The 20,123-nt window shown below is 40.6% G+C and overlaps 1 protein-coding gene across 8 annotated transcripts in view; it reads left to right on the top strand.

Annotated features, from left to right (window-relative positions):
* The window catches only part of Itsn2 (intersectin 2), a 121,310-nt gene that overhangs the window by 67,546 nt on the left and 33,641 nt on the right, over positions 1-20,123 (top strand). For 6 of the 8 annotated variants that reach the window (XM_006515024.4, NM_001198968.2, NM_011365.4 and 3 more), the window contains 7 exons: positions 1,671-1,876; positions 4,349-4,434; positions 5,972-6,138; positions 11,085-11,130; positions 11,214-11,335; positions 12,549-12,645; positions 13,228-13,419. In XM_006515024.4, the coding sequence (XP_006515087.1) occupies positions 1,671-1,876; positions 4,349-4,434; positions 5,972-6,138; positions 11,085-11,130; positions 11,214-11,335; positions 12,549-12,645; positions 13,228-13,419 (916 nt within the window). Of the gene's footprint in view, positions 1-1,670; positions 1,877-4,348; positions 4,435-5,971; positions 6,139-11,084; positions 11,131-11,213; positions 11,336-12,548; positions 12,646-13,227; positions 13,420-16,022; positions 19,316-20,123 lie in introns of those variants that run through there. The other 2 variants (XM_006515026.4, XM_006515027.4) reach the window with 1 other exon arrangement.

The following is a 20,123-nucleotide window of genomic DNA, read 5'->3' on the forward strand; positions in this document are numbered from 1 at the left end:
GAAGCTAGATTTAGAAGAATATTAAGAATTGACATAAAATAATCTGTTGAATGTGGATAGTAAAGGGGAAATTGAAGTTAAAATAGTTCTTCAGGGACTGATGGCTCAGCAGTTTGGAGCAGTGTGCATTCCTGACAAGTGGGAATCAGATGAAGCACTCACGGGACAGGCTGAGTTTCCTACAAATGCCTGCAACTCCAGGCGCCTGGGGTTGGTATACCTTCCAGCCTTTCCTGTTCATAGGCACAGAGACAAAGACAGACTTTTCAAAGTAATTCTTGAGAGGCCAGAGAGGTGGCTCAGCAGCTAAGAGCATGTATTGCTGCTTCCAGAGGAACTGTGTCCTGTTCTGTTCCAGCACCTACGTCAGGTGGCTCACACCTTCCTGTGACTCCAACTGTAGGGGATCTGATACCCTGTAGGCACAGTACTCATATTCACATACACACACACACACACACACACACACACACACACACACAAATAAATAAAAAATATGTTAAAATATTTTTAAAACAGTAACTTGTTATTAGCATGAACAAGTGAAAGAACAGTAACATAATCTAATTCCCTGGTAGACAGCAGAGGTAAAAGGTTTAGGTTTTAGAAATGATTACATTCAGGGACACTAAGACAACCCATTGGGAACAGCTAATATGCATTTTTTTATTATGTATTTTCCTCGATTACTTTTCCAATGCTATGCCAAAAGTCCCTCACACCCTCCCCCCCCACACTCCCCTACCCACCCATTCCCATTTTTTGGCCCTGGCGTTCCCCTGTACTGGGGCATATAAAGTTTGCCTGTCCAATGGGCCTCTCTTTCCAGTGATGGCCGACTAGGCCATCTTTTGATACAGCTAATATGCATTTTGATGTGCACATCTTGAATGCAGATGATAAAGTTACCCTGAAATTATAGATTTTAAAACCCACAGTCATCAATTAGATTATTCAGGAAAGTTATGCTAGAAACACAAATAAACAAGCTTGCCAGAAGGTGAGCTTAACTCAGCTTCAGAAGCTAAAGGATCTTACTGGCGTCTCCCCTGGGCAGTGAAGGAGTAAAATAAGGTCTTGGAAGCCTTTGGCTTGATATGATTGTCAATAACCTCATCTGGAAAATGTTCGGTAGACTGACAGAACAGCACCTAAGTCAGAGGGATTGAGCGACGACATCAGAAAGCAAGTTGATGCTCTCTGAACAACCGGAATGTAGAAGAAAGTGGTGAAGGAAGGTGTGGGAGACGTGCTGGGGCAGCAGGAGGCTGCAGGAGGGCTCAGGGTCCCTGCTGGAAGAGTGAGTGAACAGCTGACCTGTGCAGGGAGGAGTCCTGAGTGTTGTTAGGAGGAACCAGCAAGGGAGATGCTGAGTGTGGTCATCCTTACTGCAGTAACCAACAGCGGGTAGAAACCATTGGGAGCTGGAGGGGAGGAACTCATTTCAGTAACTCTTCTTTGCATTTTATTTGATGGATTCATGAATACTTCCCTGAGGATACATTTAATCAGTGCTGTGATGAAGTGGCCTTAAGTGGTGGGATGCCCAGGAAGGCGACTCACATGGCTGTGTGTCATTTTAAGTTCATAGGTTTCTCTGTCACGTACTAGAAATTAGAAATCATGATCTGCGTGGTCTGGTCTTAAGTTTTGGTGACTTTGTATTCTAGGGGCAGGCTGTAGAAAACCTGAAAGCCCAGGCCCTTTGTTCCTGGACGGCAAAGAAGGAGAACCACCTGAACTTCTCAAAGCACGACGTCATCACTGTCCTGGAGCAGCAGGAAAACTGGTGGTTTGGGGAGGTGCACGGAGGAAGAGGATGGTTCCCCAAGTCTTATGTCAAGCTCATTCCTGGGAATGAAGTACAGCGAGGAGAGTAAGCACCCCGTGTTCTTATGTGAGCTGACGCTGGTGTCCTTACCACATGAGCACTCTGCAGAGGATGACTCCTGCTGTGAAAACGCTTACTTCACCTTTGTCTCTGTTTTGGCTCTTTCAGTCTACTTTTCAAAACACTCAGGTTTAGATCTTTGTTTTCTTTTTACCATAGGACCAATGAGAGTCCTCACTATTCATTTCACTTGAAGCATTTCTCCATTGTTCACTGAAATCTTTCAATATTTAATGCATTCTTTACTTAGATCTTACCCTTTCAAATTGGAGCAAACATTCCCATGCCTGGGCCTCCGGGGCTCTTTAAATATAATCTCCCTATTGTTCAGAGCACTTCTTTTAGTTACTGACTTTTTTGACCCATATTCCCTATTAAGTCACAAGCCCCATGAAACTATGCTCTGTCTTCTTTGATTTGTTTTTTCCATGTCTACTATAAAATTAATACATGGTAACTGCTGTCATCGTAAGGAAAGAGGACAGGCAAGAATGAGTGAACAGATGAATGAAATGCAGATACACAAAACTCAAAACCCTAGCTACATTAAGATCTTAAGTCTGCAGGAGTGTCAGCTGGCCAGATGGCTTTAACACAGGCAAGTAAGTCCCACTGTTAGCAGTGGTAAGTGCCCTGTGTTTACGTGGACAGGGGCCTGACACAGCGCAATCTAACATGAGGATGCTGGTCTTGGGAATCAAGAAGCTCGTGTGCTAATCCACTGTCCTCACCAACTGTTTCAGATCTCTCATTAGGGGAAGTTAAGACTCTATAGTACTGCGTGGCCACTCACTAGTATTCAGTTCAGATGCAGAAGTTAACTTCTCAGATTGGCCTGGAGTCCGGAAGGATGAAGTAGTAAAAGTCACGACACATACCTGGCATCTTCACACTATAACATTTATAGCAATTATTTTATTATTCAGGTAGCATATTACAAAGAAAGATTAAGCAAACTATTTACCATTATGAGGTTTTAGGAAAAGAATTATTTTTATATTTTAAGATGTAGTTAAACTAATCGAATAGTAACATTCATATGTATACTCTATCTGTAAGCTAAGCCAGTCTCTGAATGTGCTTTAAATTTTTTACAGATCATTCCCCCCCTTAAATTTCTGTAAAATTTCTGCTCATTTCTCAGAGATGAGTCATGTTACTTAATAGCCTGATAAGGAGCTAGACATGGGTATGCATGCTTGTAGATTCAGCACCTTAAGAAGTTGAGGCAGGGGGATTACAAGTTCACACTAGCATGAAAAACATAGACCTTGTCTCAAAACAAATCAAACCACAAAAGAATAACCAGAGCCTGGAGACATTAACATTAAACAAGGCTGTCACGAGGGTTAGCAAAGCTCTCTTCTATGCTGCTCACAGTTCAGTCACGGTTCCTGGGACTCCTCTGTATCCCCTTACTGTCTAGATTTTAAACATGATAGTTCTAAACTTTTAAAACTAGAATCTTGGAGTAACATGGAAATTACTATTTACCTATTATGAGATATTAGAAAAAATTATTTTTATATTTTAAGATGTAATAAACTAACCAAATAACAACATTCATATATATATATGTATATGTATGTATGTATGTATGTGTGTGTATATATATATATATATATATATATATATATATATATATATATATACACACACACACACAACACGTGTATGTGGGGGGGGTGGGCAAGCCGTATGTGCTTTAAAATGTGGTGGTTTATAATTAGACAGTTCTTTTTTTTTTGAGTTAGATATTTTCTTTATTTACATTTCAAATGCTATCCCAAAAGTTCCTTATACCCTCCCTCTGCTCTGCTCCCCTGCCCACCCACTCCCACTTCTTGGCCCTGGCATTCCCCTGTACTGGGGCATATAAAGTTTACAAGACCTAGGGGCCTCTCTTCCCAGTGATGGCCGACTAGGTCATCTGATGTTACAAATGCAGCTAGAGACACGAGCTCCGGGGTACTGGTTAGTTCATATTGTTGTTCCACCTACAGGGTTGCAGACCCCTTCAGCTCCTTGGGTACTTTCTCTAACTCCTCCATTGGGAGCCCTGTGTTCCATCCAATAGCTGACTGTGAGCATCCATTTCTGTATTTGCCAGGCACTGGCATAGCCTCACATGAGACAGCTATATCAGGGTCTCTTCAGCAAAATCTTGCTGGCATATGCAATAGTGTCTGCAATTGGTGGCTGATTATGGGATGGATCCCCAGCCATGGAAGGAGTTACAGAGACAAAGTTTAGAGCTAAGACGAAAGGATAGACTAATTAGACAGTTCTTAATCTGCGAGAATTTTGTATCTAAAAATATTACTAGTGTATGCCTGGAAATATTAGTTTAGTTGAGAGAACACTAATGCTGCTAGGCCTGTTGGAGCCTCAGCTCACCTTTATTGAGCTTCTGCTCTTATGTGTGTATGTGTCTCATTGCTCTATTTGACTTGGTAGGCCAGAAGCTTTGTATGCAGCTGTGACTAAGAAACCTACCTCCACAGCCTATCCAGTTACCTCCACAGCCTATCCAGTTGGAGAAGGTAAGGTTCTAGCAGTTTGCTTTAAATGGGAGTTTATTATTATTTGTTTATTTGAACATTTGTTGTTCTTTATAATTTTTTGATGTTTTTGAGATTATGAAAAAAAAAAACAAAACCTGCCCCTCTTTACTTCAGAGAATGCCTGGCTGAAAACCCTCCACATATTTAGAGTTGGTACTACAAAAATTCAGCACAGGGGCTGGGATGATGGTTAAGAGCCCTTGATCTTGCAGAAGACCTGAGTTCCATTCCCAGCACTCACGTATCTGCCTGTACCTACAGCTCTGGTGCCCTTTCTGGCCTTTACTGACAACCCACGCTTTGCATACACATCCGGATTCCCTACACACACACACACACACACACACACACTAAAAATAATCAGGTGTGATGGTACACGCCTTTAATCCCAGCACTGACAAAAGACAGAGGAAGGCTTCTTACAGAAAAGATAATAACTCAAGACAAGAGAGGAAATGAGGTCACCAGAGAGGCTGTTGCCTGCCATCCCTGCATTGTGGGCCCGGTGTGAGGAGATGAGTAGGAAGCAGGAAGGCAAGTTCCGGCAGACTTACTTCCTGCCCTTTGCTAGGACCCTGTAGTTAGGTTTACTTGTAGGAAGTCAGCTAGGCAGAGGGACTTTGGGAGTGTGGATAAATGGGCTTCAGAGTATGTTTCTGATCATCTCTACTTATGATAAAAGATCAAATTCTATGTTGACAAATATACATAAAAATAGGGGAAAAAACAAAGCAAAAGGGCTTCAGAAACCCAGTTTCCCTCTCTCTTCAAAGTAGTAGTAGCCACAGGAATGAGAATCAAAGAGAATCTAAAACTGGAGCACTATCACATGAGGCCGTTCAGTAACAAAAACTCATTTGTCATCTGCTTGGAGCCAAGCACACTAAGAACTAGAGCCTTGTGCCAGAACTGTGTGCAAAACAAAGAACAAAGAATTTCGCACATAGGGGTGTCTTTTACATCAAAGGTCTAAAAGATTGTTTTGAGTCCATTATCATTCCCATTAAGTGGCATTCTATTAATTTTAGAGATACTACATGTCTGTAGTTTAGGATAACTAGGATAACTTTTTGTTACAAAAAAAACAAAAAAAAAATGGTTGCTAGAACTGGCACTCGTGTAATCTCGCACGGGAAAGCAGTGAGGCCTCTGCCAGCCACAGCTGCTTATGCTGCATAGTGCAGCTCTTACCCCGACCAAAGCAAAAGGTTGGCTGCTGCTGCTCTTGTTGCCACAGAGCCCTCTGTCCCTGCAGCATAAGCAATCATCTCTCCTTTCTTTCACAAAATAACAGCAGTTGAAAAAATGTCAAGGCCTTGGTAAAATTTGTTAGCCTTCACCTAGACAGTTGTTAACCGATGGCTTCTATTCCATTTTCTACCTGAAGACCATGTTTAAATTTCTGTAAGTTACAAGGTCTTTTCCAGTAAACATCTAAGTCTTAGAAATTAACCATTTTCTTCTTTAATCTATAGTTTTAAAGTCTAAACCATTTGCTTTTCCTTGTTCCCTACAGACTACATTGCACTTTATTCATACTCAAGTGTAGAGCCCGGGGATTTGACTTTCACTGAAGGTGAAGAAATTCTAGTGACCCAGAAAGATGGAGAGTGGTGGACAGGAAGTATTGGAGAGAGAACTGGAATCTTCCCGTCCAACTACGTCAGACCAAAGGATCAAGAGGTGATGCTCTTTGCATTAAACAAAAGCGTTCTGTTGTTCCCAATCAAGATACTTGCTAGTACAGAAATCTGTGGTTGGGTGTTGCTGCCCTCATTAGATGGAAACAGGTTTTTTTAGGGCCCCAGTAAGAAGACAAGGGGCACAGGATTTCATAGGCTGGGTACAGCAGAAGCCATAGATAGAACTGAGTGTGAATCTTGACATTGGCAATAAATCCTGTCAGCTGTTTCCCTTGAAGTGACAAGCATACTTAATTCATTTTTGAGAAAATGTTTACTAAACTCAAGTTTAAATATTTGTCTGTTCTTTAAAGTTAAACTATTCTATAAAGGAATTTAATCATGGAAATACTTTTCCTTAAGATAACTGCCTATGGTATATAATAGAAATGTTACAGGCACACTTCTGTGTAGACACAAGAGATTAAGAAGAAAAGTACAATCAGCTGAATGTAGTGGTACAGGCCTGGAATCCGAGCACTTAGGAGACAGAGGCAGAAAGTTCAGGGTCTTCCTCTACTACAGCAAGTTCAAGGCTATCCTGGGCTTCATGAGACCCTGTCTCAATTGAAAAACCTGTATAATCAAGATTAAGAGTTGGGGTTGGAATTCAAGGCCCATACCTAAACATAATAAAAGCACTCTACAGCAAACCAGTAGCCAACATCAAACTAAATGGAGAGAAACTCGAAGCAATCTCACTAAAATAAGGGACTAGACAAGGCTGTCCACTTTCTCCCTACCTATTCAATATAGTACTTGGAGTCCTAACCAGAGCAATTTGACAACAAAAGGAGACCAAGGGGATACAAATTGGAAAGGAAGAAGTCAAAATATCACTATTTGCAGATGATATGATTGTATATATAAGTGACCCTAAAAATTCCACCAGAGAACTCCTAAACAGCTTCAGTGCAGAGCTGAATATAAAATTAACTCAAATAAATCAATTGCCTTTCTCTACACAAAGGATAAACAGGCTGAGAAAGAAATTAGGGAAACAACACCCTTCACAATAGTCACAAATAATATAAAATACTTTGGTGTGACTCTAACTAAGGAAGTGAAAGATCTGTATGATAAGAACTTCAAATCTCTGAAGAAAGAAATTGAAGAAGATCTCAGAAGATGGAAAGATCTCCCATGCTCATGGATTGGTAGGATTAATATAGTAAAAATGGCTATCCTGCTGAAAGCAATCTGCAGATTCAATGCAATTCCCATCAAAATTCCAAATCAATTCTTCACGGAGTTAGAAAGGGAAATTTGCAAATTCATTTGGAATAATAAAAAACCTAGGATAGCAAAAACTATTCTCAACAATAAAAGGACCTCTGGTGGAATCACCATCTCTGACCTCAAGCTGTATACTACAGAGCAATTGTGATAAAAACTGCATGGTTCTGGTACAGCAACAAACAGGTTGGATCAACGGAATAGAATTGAAGACTCAGAAATGAATCCACACACCTATGGTCACTTGATCTTTGACAAGAGAGCTAAAACCATTCAGTGGAAAAAAGACAGCATTTTCAACAAAAGGTGCTGGCACAACTGGCAGTTATCATGTCGAAGAATGCGAATTGATCCATTCTTATCTCCTTGTACAAAGCTCAAGTCTAAGTGGATCAAAGACTGAAATTTATAGAGGAGAAAGTGGGGAAAAGCCTCAAAGATATGGGCACTGAGGAAAAATTCCTAAACAGAACAGCAATGGCATGTGCTGTAAGATCAAGAATTGACAAATGGGACCTCATGAAATTGCAAAGCTTTTGTAAGGCAAAAGACACTGTCAATAAGACAAAAAGGCCACCAACAGATTGGGAAAGGATCTTTACCAATCCTGAATCAGATAGGGGACTAATATCCAATATATACAAAGAGCTCAAGAAACTGGACTCCAGAAATTCAAATAACCCCATTAAAAATGGGGTACAGAGCTAAACAAAGAATTCTCACCTGAGGAATACCAAATGGCTGAGAGACACCTAAAAAAATGTTCAACATCCTTAATCATCAGGGAAATGCAAATCAAAACAACCTTGAGATTCTACCTCCTTCCAGTCAGAATGGCTAAGATCAAAAATTCAGGTGACAGCAGATGCTGGCGAGGATGTGGACAAAGAGGAACACTCCTCTTGCTGGTGGGACTGCAAGCTTGTACAACCACTCTGGAAATCAGTCTGGCGGTTCCTCAGAAAATTGGGCATAGTACTACCGGAAGATCCAGCAGTACCTCTCCTGGGCATATATCCAGAAGATGTTCCAAGTGGTAAGAAGGACACATGCTCCACTATGTTCATAGCAGCCTTATTTATAATAGCCAGAAGCTGGAAAGAACCCAGATGCCCCTCAACAGAGGAATGGATACAGAAAATGTGGTACATTTACACAGTGGAGTACTACTCAGGTATTAAAAACAATGAATTTATGAAATTCTTGGGCAAATGGATATATCTGGAGGATATAATCCTGAGTGAGGTAACCCAATCACAAAAGAAGCCACTTGATATGCACTCACTAATAAGTGGATATTAGCCCAGAAACCTAGAATACCCAAGATACAATTTGCAAAACACAAGAAAATCAAGAAGAACGAAGACCAACAGGTGGATACTTCATTCCTCCTTAGAACAGGGAACAAAACACAGAGTTACAGAGACAAAAGTTTGGAGCTAAGACGAAAGGATGGACCATCCAGAGACTACCCCACCTGGGGATCCATCCCATAATCAGCCACCAATTGCAGACACTATTGCATATGCCAGCAAGATTTTGCTGAAAGGACCCTGATATAGCTATCTCGAGTGAGGCTATGCCAGTGCCTGGCAAATACAGAAGTGGATGCTCACAGTCAGCTATTGGATGGAACACAGGACCCCCAATGGAGGAGCTAGAGAAAGTACCCAAGGAGCTAAAGGAGTCTGCAACCCTATAGGTGGGACAACAATATGAACTAACCAGTACCCCCAGAACTCATGTCTCTAGCTGCATATGTAGCAGAAGATGGCCTAGTCAGCCATCATTGGGAAGGGAGGCCCCTTGGTCTTGTAAACTTTATATGCCCCAGTACAGGGGAAACACCAGGACCAAGAAGTGGGAGTGAGTGGGTATAGGAGCAGGGCGGGGGGAGGATATAGGGAACTTTCAGTATAGCATTTGAAATGTAAATAAATAAAATATCCAATAAAGAAAATATCTAATTAAAAAAAAAAAAGAGTTGGGGTTGGAAAGATGGCTCAGTAGTTAAGGGCATTTGCTGTTCTTACAGAGGACCCAGGTTTGATTCGCAGCACCCACCCGCATGGTGATTCACAATCGCCTCTAACTGCAGTTCCAGGGGACCTAACAGCCTCTTCTGCTCTCCGATGGCACCAGTCCTGCAGTTGATGGCACATACATGCAGGCAAAACCCTCATCCACATAAATTAAAACTAAAGCTTTTTTTTTAATGTTAAGAGTTTCTGTCCAAGGACGTTGTCAAGCGAAGCTGGCTTTGTTTATCTCGAGTGCCAAATTACAATATGTTTTTGATGCTGCTAAGTCATTAGCACTTGACCCACCATTGTGACTGTTCTCACAGTAAGAAGACATTGTTTTCATTCCACAGACTCCTGAGTTCTCTGAGGAGTGCAGGGACCTATGAACCCATGGTGGAGTAGAACTAGGCGGTTAGGCTTACACCTTCCTTTACCACTTAGAGGATAGATGACTGTTGCTTGTCAGTGCCTGAGATTCATTCTCTGTAAAATAGAGACAGCCATAACTACATAACAAGGTCATTATAAAACCAAATAGCTGAGTGTAGAACATACCTTTTCCATATACTCCCAAATGTTAGCTTTGACTTTAGATCTTCATTGTAGCTGTATTTACTAATAGAAAAGAAAATCTTAATCCCCCTTCTTATTTAATTCCTAAAAATAATAAATATAGCCACTTCAATTTATTCTTTGTTATTCTAAAGTACTGTGGATCGAACCCAGGGCCTCACAAATAGGAGGCAAACACTCAGCCATTGAACTACATTCTATCTACAGTTTATCCTTTAAAAGTCGGACAGAGTCATAGTTGCTACCAATGATGTGAATTTCCTATTAAATCAAAATCAGTATTTTTAGGGAATATATAATAATAAATAGATAAACATTGCCTTCTATTTAGCAAGATCTACAAATGTGACAAGGTCCCTCATGGAAAACAAGAACAAAATTCATGCCTTCATATATCCCCAACGTAAATGGTTTTTTATATACTTAGCATTAATGCTAACCCCATTCATGAATAGGGTAGCCTGTGAGCTACCAAATTAGACATCTGAGAGGAGGGAGCCTCAGCTGAGGACTTGCCTCAGTCAGGTCAGCCTGTGGCAAGTCTGTTGACTATTTTCTTCATTAATGGTTATGGAAGGGCAGCCCATTGCAGGAGGTGTCACCCCTGGGGCAGGTGGCCTTGGTACAGGAAAGTAGGAGAATCAAGCCAGTAAGCAGCATCTTGATGGCCTTTCCAAGTTCCTGCCCTGCTTCAATGTCTGCCCTGACTTCCCTCAGTGTTGGGCGCTTATCTAGAAGTGTTAGAAGAAACAAACCCTTTCCTCCCCGAGTTGCTTTGGTCACCGTGTTGTTTAACAGCACAGAAACCAACCTAAGATACTCCAGACTGACATCTTTAACATCAGCAAAGCTTCCATACCTGAGCTCTTTCTGTTATGTAGGTGCATGTTAACTTCAGCTATTTGCATAAATAAAATATTGTGTTAGCAGACCTCTTTGCCACCCCTGGATTCTTCAGTTATTTGATTAATACAAAGCTCATTGTCACTTTGGTCTTCATTTAAAGAAACAAGAATTCTGAGCATTAGAAATCTTTAATTCCTAATAAACCTGGACTGTCATTTCTGGTTTGCTAAAAATGACTAAAAAAAACAACCTATTTTTTTCCTTGTAGAATTTTGGGAATGCTAGCAAATCTGGAGCATCAAACAAAAAACCCGGTATGTATAACATTAACCTTGAACTCTGATGAGCATTGCTCTGTTGTAATCTTGGGTTTACAGTTCTGTTTTCTTCTTTTCAGAGATCGCTCAAGTAACTTCAGCATATGCTGCTTCAGGGACTGAGCAGCTCAGCCTTGCGCCAGGACAGTTAATATTAATCTTAAAGAAAAACACAAGCGGGTGGTGGCAAGGAGAGCTACAGGTACTGTTCTTTTCCAGGTAAAAATTCAGACTCATAAAAAAGATGAAGAGTCAGGAAAAAAAGCCACCCCCAGTCATACTCATATATGAAGGGATCAGTCAACACTTAAATATATTGTGTTTTCTTCAGTCTTCTGCTGCTTTTAACGTTGTTTTATTGACCTATAAGCATTTTTCAGTTTATCACTTACGGGCCATAGGTCATTTTCTTAAAAGAAAAAGAAAAATGTCATCTCTGCCTGGGATACCGAGCTTGCCATACCCCTCTAAAGAAAAAGAAAAAAACAAAACAGGCCATGTGCTGAGGAAATACTCCCCATTGGACTACACACACACACACACACACACACACACACACACACACACACCCCGAGGCCTCAGGCTTTGGAAACAGCAGCTCAAAGGAAACAGTACAGCCTTAAATTTTTTTCCTGAAGGTGTTACCAGATAGCTGCCATGTGTACTTTTATAGAGAAAAGCTTTCTTCTCTCATATCTAATATTTCTTTCCTAGCTTAAATACACTTTAGGGTTCAAAGGTGATAATAGAAATTATAGCTGTGTTTTCATGTAAGTTTGCATGTGGTGGCAATGCGTTGGCTCTGGCACTATACCTTAGAAACCCTAAAGAACAGCGGGGTACAGGTTGGGGATGCTCACTAAGGCCCTCAGTTCCCACCTTCTGGTTCACTGTGAACTAACACCATGGGAAACATGGCCTCCAGAAATGCTTTATGACTTTCTGATGACTGACAAGGCTGCAGGGTGTACTCTCACTGAGCCATACCCTTAAGAGTAGACTTGAACTTGCAAGGAGCTTCCAAAGTGGAAGTCCTGTTCCCTCTCCAGCATCCCCTCTTCCTGGGATGTATGACAAACAAGTTACTGCCACGCAGAGGGGCTGTGGGAGCCCTGGTGTCTGGAGTTGTTAGTGGGGGCTTTTGTCACATTGGTATGGTTAATTGTTCATATGGTGAAGCCACTCCAGCCCTGCCACCAGAGTGAGCTGATATGGCATGACAGAGCACCAGCCATAAATCACATGGCTAGATTTGGCATTGCCTAAGCCTTGCAGGTACACTAAGACACTTGCCAGTAATGTTATACCAAAGATTTAGATTCCATCCAAGGAACCAGGGCAAAGGCCAGTATATGTCTTTAGGTTTTAAGTGGTAACTTGGTTATTTTTAATTGTTTCTTTTGCTAATTTTATAGGCCAGAGGGAAGAAACGACAGAAGGGATGGTTTCCTGCCAGCCATGTAAAGCTGCTAGGTCCAAGCAGTGAAAGAACCATGCCTACTTTTCACGCTGGTATGCAAGTGGCTACTTTGTGGTTGGTCTTAGAAGACCGTTAAAGCACAGGGTGTCTTAGATTAGCTGACCCTTTGGAAGACTTGGAAAGCTTGTTTCCTTTGCTCTGCTTCAGAGCAAACCACTGGGAATGTCTTCCTGCAGAGCTCTTTTACCCCTTGAAATGTGAAATTGCTGCTTCATCATATTAAAGTGAAGTACTTCATTCGGATTGGTTTTTTTTTCTTTTTTTTTTTCTTTTTTTTTCCGAGACAGGGTTTCTCTGTATAGCCCTGGCTAATCTGGAACTTACCTTGTAGACCAGGCTGGCCTCGAACTCAGAAATCCGCCTGCCTCTGCCTCCCGAGTGCTGGGATTAAAGGCGTGCGCCACCAGGGCCTGCTTCACTCGGATTTTTGTCTAGCTTTTGCTTAGGTTTGGGGGATGTTTTGTTTTGTGAGACGGACTGGGGAAGAAGATTGGGGAGAGAGCAGGTAAAGAAAAGCTTTAGCCTAATTTTAGAATTTAATAATAATTTAAGTTCCAGGCCAGGGTTGATCCTTGTAGGAAGACTTAATTTATTCTTTTCTGTTCTTTCCATAGTATGTCAAGTGATTGCTATGTATGACTACATGGCGAATAACGAAGATGAGCTCAATTTCTCCAAAGGACAGCTGATTAATGTTATGAACAAAGATGACCCTGACTGGTGGCAAGGAGAAACCAATGGTCTGACTGGTCTCTTTCCTTCAAACTATGTTAAGATGACAACAGACTCAGATCCAAGTCAACAGTGTGAGTAACATCAAATTACTTATCTCTCATCTGACATGAAGCCTTTAATATGCTATAGTACTTGTGTTTCTATTCTGGGTCAGATCTTAAACTCAGTACTCACAGTAGATTCAAGTAATATTTCAAATAAGAAAAACCAAAAGATAAGAGTTGTGCTGCTTTACCATGAGTGTTTTCTGCTAGCTTCAGACATTAGTGCTAGTTTTTATCTTTATAAAAAGGTGGGGTTTCATGTGGGTTCTTTGGTGCGATGGCATCTAAATTGCAGCTTCCCTTCATCACAGCACTGCTTACACTTCCCAGAGTTCTCCATCAGCTAAGAAAAAGTAACTGCTACTGAATTTCCCAGTGCTGTAGCCTGTCCTTCTAGTGTATCCAGGCCGTTAGCTTTGGAATTTCATTGATTTTCTCTGTGTTTACATATCATCCAGTATGGGAAAATTCAAAAACCCATTTTAAATGTTTGCAAAACTCCTCTAGTGATTCCTTAGAGACTACCTCATGCCACAGAACATTAGTGAATCAAAGATCAGTTTCACATACAAAAGAGGAAGAGGGAGAAGAAGAAAAAAAAAGAAAGGAAACCATTACTCTACAGAAATCTACCTCAGGTTTAAAAGGCTCCTAGAAAAGTAACCTAGCTGGGCATGGTGACGAACGCCTTTAATCCCAGCACTCGGGAGGCAGAGGCAGGTGGATTTCTGAGTTTGAGGCCAGCCTGGTCTACAAAGTGAGTTCCAGGACAGCCAGGGCTACACAGAGAAACCCTGACTCAAAAAAAAAAAAAAAAAAAAAAAAAAAAGAAGAAGAAAAGAAAAGAAAAGAAAAGAGAAGAGAAGAAAAAAGAAAAGAAACCTAACTAGAGGGCCAGCTTTTTAAAAGATGTGTTGGTCTTTTGTAGCCCAGCGTGGCTTCACCCTGATTGCAGTCTAAGAATGACCTTAATACGTTTCTGATCCTCCTGGTTCCAGTTTCTGGTTCTGAATAGATTATAGGCCTGCACTACCATGCTCAAGTAAAATTCTCTATGTATGTCTCTCTGCCTCCTTCCTCCTCTCCCTCTTCTACCTGTTCCTTCTCCTCCTCCTCTCCCTCCTCCTCCTCCTCCTCTCCTCTTCCCTCCAGTAGTAGTAGCAGTATTGGTGTGGTACTAGAGGTTGATTGAAACTAGGGCCTCATGCATGGTAGGCAGTTACTTACAACTGAGCCAGCTGTGTTCCCAATGTCTAGTTCTTAAGAGAAGCAGAATTTGGAGGGGTTTTTGGTACACAAGTTATACAGAAAGCATGAATTAGTTAGTCAAGGACACATAGCAAATTAACTTTTGGCAGGCCAGACATGGTACACCCCTAGAGTCCCAGCATTCAGGGGACCATAAGCCCAGTTTAATCTAAAACTAGCCATTGTAGTTAGTGGCTGCTGTGTTAGTACAGCTGTAGAGTTGCATGCCCTCATTGAAATAATGAGAAAATTATAGTATTTGCCCAAATAAAAGGAGGGAATTCTTTCATTTATTATTGTTCTATACCATTTTAAAGAAATGAAGTTCTCGTGTGCTTCAATCAAGACATTTATTCATTTCATAAGTATCCTTTAAGTGTCCACCACACAGTCACAGGCATTAGAATCCAAATATTCAGAGGCACGCCCTGCTCTAAAGTAGCTTTGGACTTCAATAGGAAATAGTGAATATTTATCCAAAGGGAAAGATGCCTAAATCTGTGTGGGAAAGAAGTCATGCTTCTGCAGAAGGCTTCTCAGAGTACATTTCCCTGGGACCAAGAGGAGGAGTTACAGTGTGCTAGGAAGGTAAACGGGGGTGAAAGGAGGAATTAGTTATTTTCTTGATCGCTTTGCCTAGTTAGAGATAAGGGACTAGAACAGCCAAGGGACTGGGTCAAACTTGAGTAGCTTCAAGGTGCTATTTGTTATACAGTTATTCTCTATAGCTCAGACCTCAGTTGGGGCTGAAGTATATTGGGTTTAATGGTTTGAGTATATCTAAAAACAATAGTACTTTCCTAAATGAATGGCAAAGGTTCGTCACCCATCCTGGAATAAAAGAGCTCTTGGGGGATAATTTCCAAAGAGAGCCTCTGAAAAGTTTGTTTTTCATATAACAACTGTTTAAATCACCTAAGAGACAGCAAAGTACCTGTTAATGTTTGCTCAAAATACCTATTCTGAGCTACTAGATTGCCATAATTGCTTTTCAGTAGAGACCAGAGTTCATTGTATCAGTAGCTATGACATTCACTAAACATAAGTTTACATAGGCCTACATCTCCCAAAGCTCTAGAAAATGCTTTATGCTTATAGTGAAGAATTCATTTGAGAACATATTTAGCTACTCAGATATTTAGAAGTGAATCATTTACTAATTATAGTCTTTCTTTGAGGCACTAGTGCTGGTTGAATTGTAGCTTACCATTTGTGCTTCTCCAGCCCTTATAAGCACTGGGACAGTTGGGGCTTTTGAGGGTTAGGATTTTAGTGGCTCAAATGTATTCAGTTGATGTTGCATGTGACTGTTAGTCACAGTCTTTTTCTCACCCTCTTAATTTACATTATGTTCATTTTATTCCTCATTTTTCTTTTTTTAGGACCCAATGTTGTCTTCCAGTTGTGAAAGCACCCCAGAGACCCACTATCCAAGTTTGACTCTAGCGTGGAGGCAGGGCAGGCAGCCCTGATCAAATATCTCCTACACAATTCATTTACTTCGTTTGAATGTTAGAGCCACTTGTGATTATTTCTATGTGTTTCTAATTTACAGTTAAAATTTATTTGTAACAATTTCAAGGATAGTGGGTCTTTGTGTGGCTTTCCCTGCTGTTCTCTCTGGCATCCTTTAGCATTTTTCTTCTTTTTTAAAAATTTGGCACTTGTAGGTCATTAGCATGCATATTCAGTTTGCCCTTACGTGGTGGGAGTACAAACACACAAAGACCCACTATTGCACAAACTGTTCTCTCTGGTTTGGAATGGTCTGCCATGCTTTTCCAATGCTCTTGCAAATTATATATTCATTACAGATTTCAGATGATGTTTGCTTATGTTCTGCTATTATATTTGATCTAACCCTAATCACAAGGGCCCATAATTGGCTCCATCTGTGATTTGCCCTCAAATAAGCACTGTCTGTTACTTTCTAATATGCTACTATGAGTACCAATAGTTAGGTTTGTTTGAAGGCCACGAACTGGAAATAGCCTTTTCTATATTTTCTCTGTAAACCGAGCAGGAGCACTAACATTGGGGGACCTTGCCTGGTCTCACAGAAGAAGAAAGCAGTGTGCTCTGACCACTGAATGTAGAGTAGTGAATGTAGAGTAGTCTGCCTCAGCTGCCCACGAATGAACGCGGGCCTAGGGCAGTTTCCTTATGGTCTTAGGTGCTCCAGGCTGCAGAGCTCCCAAACTGCTCTGGGCTCCAGCACACAGTGCTTTATTGATGACATAAACATAGACTGTTTTCAAGAATGGAAAGTTTCCATCACTGACGGTAAGGTAAGAAACCATCCCTATCTTAGAGCACTTATATCAACAATATATTCTAAGGTAGACTTTATGTTACCTCTGTAGTCAGGTGACCACTTACCCTAGTATACAAAATAACACTTGTTGGCATTCATAATGCATTTAGTAAAATCCATAAGGAAACCTTAAAGAGTTTGTAGCAAACCTGAAGCCGACATGTAGGCTTTAGCCAAGGACCCATAGCATAGGGAGAGCACACGAGAGCTGGCATTCCTCTGTGCCCAGGAGGCTTCTTAAGCGATTATTGATGTTACTGTCTACATGTTACTGGTTAATAGTCGTCTCCCACATTGGCTATTTTGGCATAGAATTTTACTTCTTCCTTTGAGTGGAAAGCACCCTAAACATAATAGACATTATTATAAATTAATATGTGTGATAGCACTTAGCTGATATGAGTTTTAATACAGTATTAAACCATATTTGAAAATCAATGAACAGTTTATGCAGTTTAAAATGTTTACAAATTGCCGTGCAATCTACTGTTTGTGAAATGTCAGATAGGTGTATATACAATTAGAGTCCTACTCCTCACAGCATTCTTTGAGAAAGTAAACCATGCTTTTATACCTCTCGCTTTAATTTAAAGGCATATTTTGTGCAATATTTATGTTAATGTGCCTATATATAATGAATGAATTATTACAATCGTGCATTGCCTAAATCATGACTTGAGGGGAAAAAAACAACAGTTTAGTTACAGTTTTACAAAACCCAAATATCTGTACTGGAAACATTCACATTCTTGAGGTTATTAGATGTCTGTGTGCTCCCTGGGTGGGGGTTCTGTAGAGTCCTTAGACCACCTCCATTTTAGCACTTGCCATCATGACAGTATTTTACATAACATTCATAGGAAAGCAATAATTTCAATTTACAGATGGGTAAGAGAATTGCCTGCAGTCACTAAATGACAATGCAAAGACTGATTTCAAACTGACTTTTCCACGTTATATAGATCACCTGATTTTTCTTTTTGTCTCATCAACATTCTGCCTTTACCTCCTTAAATGCCACGTGTGGCCAGCTGCTCTCTATGCTGAGCTCAGAAAGCCAGCCCCACTAACTAACTGCATTGTTTCATAAAGTACCTTTTTTCTTTATAATTTTTATTTGGGGCTTCTCTACTATACTTATAAATTTATCCAAAAGTATTTTTATAGGTCAAATCCCTTGACTTCGCCATCATGAAAAGTAGATTATAGCCAAGTGTGGTGGTGCACGCCTTTAATCCCAGTACTCGAGTGGCAGAGACAGGCAGATCTCTGTGAGTCCGAGGCCAGCCTGGTGTACCATGTGAGTCCAGGATAGCCAGGGCTCTGTTACACAGAGAAACTCTGTCTCAGAACAACAAAATAGATTCTTGGAACTGGCATTCAGGTTGAGCTCAGCATCTGCAATCAGTCTGAAAATATGTTTAACAGGTAGGTGCCTGCGGAGTAAGTCACATACTGGCCCAACAATCAAAGCAAATGTCAGTACAGCAAGTAAACTCACTGTGCTAACCGACTACTACTCTAGGCATTTCATCATACCTGATAGAAAGCTGCAAGAAAGGAGATGAGTGACATACAATCGTTTACATTGTTCTTATAAGTGCATGCAATCTGTTGCAATCCCTCATCCAGCCGTGTGTTTGCTTTCTTCCTGATTTAAAGTAAGGCAGCTTCTGTTGCTTAGGACTTTCTTGGAGACATAATTTACACATTAGAACACAGTGGATCAACTTGAACTTGTAGGATACACCAGTTTAAGAGCACACTGTGTGACAGGCATTTCTAAAGCATGCACTTGAACTTGATGGGTGTTCCAGCAGTGAAGAAAAGGCTATAGCCAAAGCTGTTATTTTAGAAAATTTAAAACCTAAAAGTTAACCTTATTGATCATATACTTTCTCTGATTCTTTGAGAAATTTTGAAATAATGTAATACTTAAAACAGTAATTGTTTTAAAATACAACGCGATACTAGAGTTCAAAAGAAAATGATTAGGGCTGAGAGAAAAGGCAGAGAAAGAAATGGCAGGTCCAGTCCAAAGCTTTATTTGCCAAGTTTTCTTAGATGAAATTTACCAAGTTATGAGTTCTTGTAAATACGTAACAGAATACTGAGACCCTGTGCCTGAATGGCATTATTAGATGCTGCTGTGATGCTGCTGTGATGTAATAAACTATTAACTTGTTGCAAAGTGATGTATTTGCCTTAAATTTTTATTTTGTGTGTCTTGAAAACTATAGTATTAAAGGTATTGAGATTGTGCAAATGCTGGGCACGCTTGGCATGAAATAATCTGTTTTTATTTTTACACAATTGTAATATAACTATGCAAGTGTGTTTATTAAAAGAACACAAACTCCATTACTTGTATTGTGTATTTCTTTTGAAGCATCCTTTTAAGTCTTACTTTAATTATTTGTATAATAAGTGTGATTAAGTGACTTTGGGACTTTGTTTTTCTCTTAGTGTAATCTCAGGGTACAGACCAGTAGTCAAGATTTACATAATTTGAGATAATTATACATATCTCAAAAGCAAAAGAGATTTTTACTTTGCTATTGCTATGCTGTTGCATAGAGAAGATAACTATAATCAAAGATAATAGCAATATTTTATTTGCAGTTTTTCCACAATTTTTTTAAATATCAAAAGAAACTTAGAAGACATTTTAGTAAAAACTAAGAGGCTAATAGAAGACCCTGCAGCAGAAGACCCTGCTGCAGTAGTTCTTAGATGCCAAAGGAGAGCGAGGACAAGCTAGCGTGGCATTTGCCATGGAATGGGGGCAGAAGCACATAATGTAAGTCCCAGCACCGTGGCAGACTTGTTTTTCTTGTGCACCAGGAGAGCAGAGGAGGAGTGCCTAGTTGCACCCTAGATTGGTGAGGCAGAGAAGACTTGCTGGAATGCGGGCAGCAGCTGACAGACCATGAGATAAGTAGGAGGAAGCCTGGCTCAGTGCAGATGAGGAATAATCTACACACACTAAAGTGCTGGGGTGGGCAGGAGGCATGATAAGACACTTCAGTACTGTGAGGGTGGAACTGTGAAGCCACGGGAAAGTAGAGGCTCAGACACAAGTGCGGATAACAGTTCTCTAGCTTGGCCATGTTGGAAGCTCTGAAATGCTAATGAGTCCTAGGCAGCATGGTCTGAAGTTCAGCGTGAG

This window comes from Mus musculus, chromosome 12 (assembly GCF_000001635.26).
Source record: "Mus musculus strain C57BL/6J chromosome 12, GRCm38.p6 C57BL/6J".
Classification (NCBI taxonomy): domain Eukaryota; kingdom Metazoa; phylum Chordata; class Mammalia; order Rodentia; family Muridae; genus Mus; species Mus musculus.